General features: G+C 35.3%; 1 protein-coding gene across 1 annotated transcript; it reads right to left on the bottom strand.

The window, feature by feature from the left end:
• Positions 1 to 2,315: 2,315 nt before the first annotated feature.
• On the bottom strand, positions 2,316 to 4,683 carry LOC149193424 (putative xyloglucan endotransglucosylase/hydrolase protein 32). The gene is made up of 4 exons (XM_089407306.1): positions 4,389 to 4,683; positions 4,184 to 4,284; positions 3,100 to 3,320; positions 2,316 to 2,772 (listed from the first exon to the last, which is right to left on the bottom strand). The coding sequence occupies exons 1-4, from the start codon at positions 4,681 to 4,683 to the stop codon at positions 2,316 to 2,318; spliced, it is 1,074 nt and encodes a 357-aa protein (XP_089263432.1).
• Between the last annotated feature and the right edge of the window lie 358 nt (positions 4,684 to 5,041).

Here is a 5,041-nt window from a genome sequence, read left to right as displayed (position 1 = left end):
TGAATGCTCTAATTGGGTTATGGTTTCTCATTTTGATTGTAATCAGCATCATTTTTTTTCAAACCATTGCCTAGATTAAGGTAGCTATGGTATCAGATCAAGAACTACATGTATAACTTCTTCTGGAGGATGATGTAGAAGAACCTGGGGTTTTCTCCCTTCTTTCTTGGGAATAACTATCTGACAATTGCCATTTTTTACTATATAGCAAGCAGTTGCAAGCTAAATATGATATTAACTAATTTGCAGTTGCTGCTTTTATTTCCCTTTTTATAATAGTTGTATACTAAGTTAACACTATCATGATACATCTATGGGTTGTCCCAGAAACAAGGGGGTCACTTGATTGGTTAGGTTCTCAATGTTGTACCTCATTGCTTTTTTGACCTTAGGATACCAATCCATGTCATCATATGATCTTCTTGATGAATTTCTCCAGCCCACTAGATAGTTTTCAAGCTTAATTTTTTTGTGGTTAATGCTTCTGCAGGAGTCTTGTAAGCCATGTAAACTAGAATGATTAGCCTGGGATCATTAATTGAGTTCTTGTTGGCCGAGTTGTGGTTTATATTGATGATGCCTGCATTAGTTTGCTCTGCAAGTGGTTCTAGATGAAGAGCTTCCAAGCACACATGCTTGTGTTTCAAATCTTTAGATTCTCTATTACTGTGACATTATAGCTTTAATTTTTGCAATTATGATTTTATTGTATATATGAGTAATCGTTTGCCTGGCTTCATTTTATTGACATCACATGGCATCCAATGCTACAGATTGTGAGGTGTGTTTGCACTGAATGCTGGCTGATGCACTGCTTTCCATCATTTTTTATGTATCTTGGGTTGAACCTCCAGTAACAATTCTTGTTATATTTCTCTCTAGTACAATTTCTAAATTTAATGATATCATGTTTGTGAGTCATGTAAGCCACGCAAAGTAGAATGATTAGCCTGGGATCATTAATTGAGTTCCTGTTGGCCGAGTTGTGGTTTATATTGATGATGCATGCATTAGTTTGCTCTGCAAGTGGTTCTAGATGAAGAGCTTCCAAGCACACCTTTAAAAGGTTTCCCAATGGTGTCTTAGAAACCCTTATAGAATTTCACAGGGAGACCATCATTCCTTGGATATTATCATGTTTCAAGGAGGGATAAATCTGGGGTTAAGGCCATGACAAGGAACATGATCAAATACCATTTTGATAGTTTATGTCCTCACAACCAATTCATTGTCAATGGGTTTTAACATATTTTGTTAACAAAATCAATTGATTTTAATGAATATAATACATGTTTTCAATATATCTTCATATTGATTTAATTTCTCATTTGAATAATGATTTCTTAAATAACCCTATCCAAATCAATATGGATGCCCGGTTGTTGTTCGCATGGATTCATTCGTTTACCTTCACCTTTAACTACACAATTTTTACCAACTACAAACAAAGGTCTCTAAAACAAGTTTATGCGATAATTTATGGCTACCTGCATTCCATTTCAGCGGTTTTCAGCATGGCTTCCTCAAATTAAAACTTGGAATCATCGACCCTTGCTTTCAAAAAAGCCCACAAAAGCCCATTCACATTTCAATATTCTTCCACACACTATGCCTTACGGCGTTTCCTTTGCAACATTAGGTGCAAATGCTAGTATAATTCTCAATGTAAAATTGTGATCTAAACACAAATTTTACGATTAACATAAATTTTTTATTACTATTTAAAAATATATATATTATATTTAAGGTTTGAAAACTACTTGTGATCTCAATGTCTAACGCTGTTCTCGCTTCTCTAAATAAAACAAATCTATTAAAATTTATGATGAATTTTAAAAAGACAAATTCTATGATGAATTTAAAAAACACACTGATTTGACTGAAGTACCAAAATCGATGCCAGAGTTAGAACAATAGGAAAGTCATAGTTATCAAGGTTCATTTGTTAAAGTGCCAAGAATGTTTGCATTTTACTTCTGTATGAAAACCTACCTTGCTCTTTTTGGGAAGTATAATTGTGAAAAGCCAAAAATTTGAGAAAACTGTTCTTAAACATCTGAATCAAATATTTTTTCTTCTTGACTGGGTATCTCTGAAACGTAACATCATGAACATTGAGAATCCTTGTAGAATAAGATGAAATAGCACAAAAAAAATACTCATCTGTCATTGAAATGCATGATATAGATTTCTTGGTATGGCAAGCTCTGTTAATTATTATGTATAATTTATGAAATACATGATTGCACTCCCCATTTCAATTTATTAATAGATCATTTAGATCGAAAACATGGATCTAATTCCTGCTCGCTCACTCAAGGGAGGTTTATTGAACGCTTGGAAGTAGCAGAGGTAATGGAAGAAGTGGGCACTGCAGAACATTCAGGCATCGAGCCCTTGGGATATCGCCTAAAATCTTGGCAGTAATCGTAGACCATGTATTTCTTTTGTACGACATCCAGAGCTTGAAGCTGGTACTGGTTGAGCTCGGGAGGGAAATTACAGTCCAAAAAACTGCCTTGCGAACAGTACTGATTATCCAGATTGTGAAGTTCGTCCTTCAATACTGGAGGGCAGGCCACGGTGATGAAGTTTGTGTATGTGGCGAGGAATGGCTGGTAACTGTAATTGGCTTTGTATCTTCCCCCATCTGTTGCCCATGAAGAAGCGTCCCATATAGTTGCATAAACTGACATTGGTTTGGAAGGGTAAATCACTCCCAGGCTCTTCACCATAGGAAATGTTCTGATGGGAATACTGTCCACCATGAACCTGCCATACCAGACAGTAGGAACACAGTAATTTCATGATCTGTCATTATCAAGTCAAGAAAATGATGGTAATTTCATCATATGTCATTATCAAATCAAAAGAAAATGATGGTAATTTCATTGTCATTATCAAATCAAGGAAATGATGAAAATAATCAGAAATGGGAGTATGGTGTAATCCTTGCATTAATGAGAATAGTGATAAACACTGTTAATAAATACGAATAGTCATAAAAACACTTACATTTACATCAGGATACAACTTACATCAGAATACAGAATACATCTCACATTGTAAACATTAAACCAAAAAAATCATTATACATACAGGATTTGACGAGGTGTCCAAAGAATTGTGTAGTTATGAAAGTCTTCAGTAGGGTCGAACCAGAGATGGAATTGCTGTTCCCTGCCTATGATATGGCTTCCGTCTCCTGTCCCGTTTCCATAGACGTTGGTCTGGAGTGTGTAAGGCTCCCCTGGGATTGTTCCCAGGAACTCTATGTCTATTTCGTCATGCCAACCCGGGTAGACTTGGTCGTTTGACAGCTGATCAAAAATCATAATTATACAACACAGATTAGACTCACCATTACCTGAATCAATTTCCACTTTCAGTTAATTCATCAACTTATACATGGAACAAAGGTAGAAAATACATATAAAGTTTTGTGTGTTTTTGATAATGGGTGGAGCTTTCTACCAAAAAAACATGATATAGGATGTTTTCTATAATCTATATAGTTTTTTTTTGGGAGTCATCAGGGGTTCATAATTTTAGTGAAAAAATTTCCATTAAAATTGAATACAATTGAGGGTCAGACAATTACTTAAATAATGCAGTTGAGATATATAGATTATTTCAAGCTTTTATTCTGGTCAAAGAAGAAAACATAAAAAAAAAATTGGTGGTGTGGGGGAGATTTGAGTCTGGTTATTCATGAGCTTGTTCGTGGATCTTTGCTTAAGATTTATAGGTAGCTAAATATTATTGATTGAATCAGAAATCTTAAACTACTTTTCTCTACTATTAGTTTCTTTCATGTGCTGAGAATGAACAATTCTACAACAGATGATCTTGCCAATAAAATTGTAAACTTGGAAGCAGGAGTCCTAATGAGAAATGATATTCTTTCTGTGGCAACTACTTAACAATGAGTTGCTACTCCGTGCAAATTTTCTCTGTATCTACATGTCTTTTGGAGAATCTACACCTCCAAAGAAACCATGTATCCTTTAAGATAGTAAAATAGCTAATTCTCTAAGAATTTTCATTGTATTCATCCCCTTACAATCAGCAATCTAAAAACAGATTTTGATTTAATACAATATTCCCATCACCTCTTAAAAAAAATAATCTACACAGTTTTATAAAAATAAAAATAAAAATTCAACAAAATCGATAGAGTTACATAGAATGAAGTGATGATTCCTGCAGTGTAACCGGCCTGAAGTTTAACAGCAGCATTGAAAAAACCATACATGTATGCTTCTTTAGACTTGAACCCGCTACCTGTCAACGAGAGCAGACAACATATCACATAGTTTTACATCAAAATAAATGAATTTAAAGCCATGTTCGTTTTCAGACATGAAAAGGGAAGAGAGGTGTGTTACCAGATGATCTGTCTAATGTGAGTGTTACTGAGGACTCATCTTGGGAAACTTCTTGGTGTTGGGAACCCCATAGATTGGCATAGCCTTCTGAAAACTTCAAAGTCCTGAGATAATTCATCATAGGAACACCAGGCAAGGATGGCACAGCTGGAATTTCTTCAAAATTAGCTGCTAAGACCACCTTGACTATATGTTCTTGATTCACTAAAAGAATTAGCAAACAAGAGAGGAAAACTGAAATGCCTAATTCCCATCTGCCAGTGCAAGGGAAGATTGAATTCAGGTGGGCAGCCATATTCACAATCTATGCATCAATTCAAGATTCTCAAGAAAATTTGTTGGTGGATTGCTATGGAGTCCAAACATACATTTATATACTGGCAATCAGCCTACGATAGGGGTACAAATGAATAAGTTGGAGCACTGCGCCTCTGTGTGACACCAAACGTAAATGATACGTTAATTGATGGATGGACTCTGGGCAATGCCATTAAATGTGAATTGGTCTCACATTTCTTACTGAATGTCAATTGTGATCAGTGCAACGGCACCATCCTCGAACAAGCTTTGCTGGTATCCCACTCTAAATCATGGGATTTTCATTTTTTTTTTTCAACTGATGCATGGCTTTGCATGCCATAAGAAAAAAATGA

The sequence above is a fragment of the Pinus tabuliformis genome, chromosome 2_2 (assembly GCF_031772625.1).
Source record: "Pinus tabuliformis cultivar Carrire ecotype Pingquan chromosome 2_2, CPIR1, whole genome shotgun sequence".
Taxonomy (NCBI): domain Eukaryota; kingdom Viridiplantae; phylum Streptophyta; class Pinopsida; order Pinales; family Pinaceae; genus Pinus; species Pinus tabuliformis.
This window is presented reverse-complemented; position numbering and strand designations above follow the sequence as displayed.

Excerpts from the sequence above, each read along its gene's own strand:
- LOC149193424 (XM_089407306.1), bottom strand. The coding sequence starts at position 4,683 with ATGGCTGCCCACCTGAATTCAATCTTCCCTTGCACTGGCAGATGGGAA. Across the intron at positions 4,285-4,388 it reads CACATTAGACAGATCATCTG|GTAGCGGGTTCAAGTCTAAA; the intron begins GTAACACACCTC and ends TCTCGTTGACAG. Across the intron at positions 3,321-4,183 it reads GAATCATCACTTCATTCTAT|CTGTCAAACGACCAAGTCTA; the intron begins GTAACTCTATCG and ends ATTTTTGATCAG.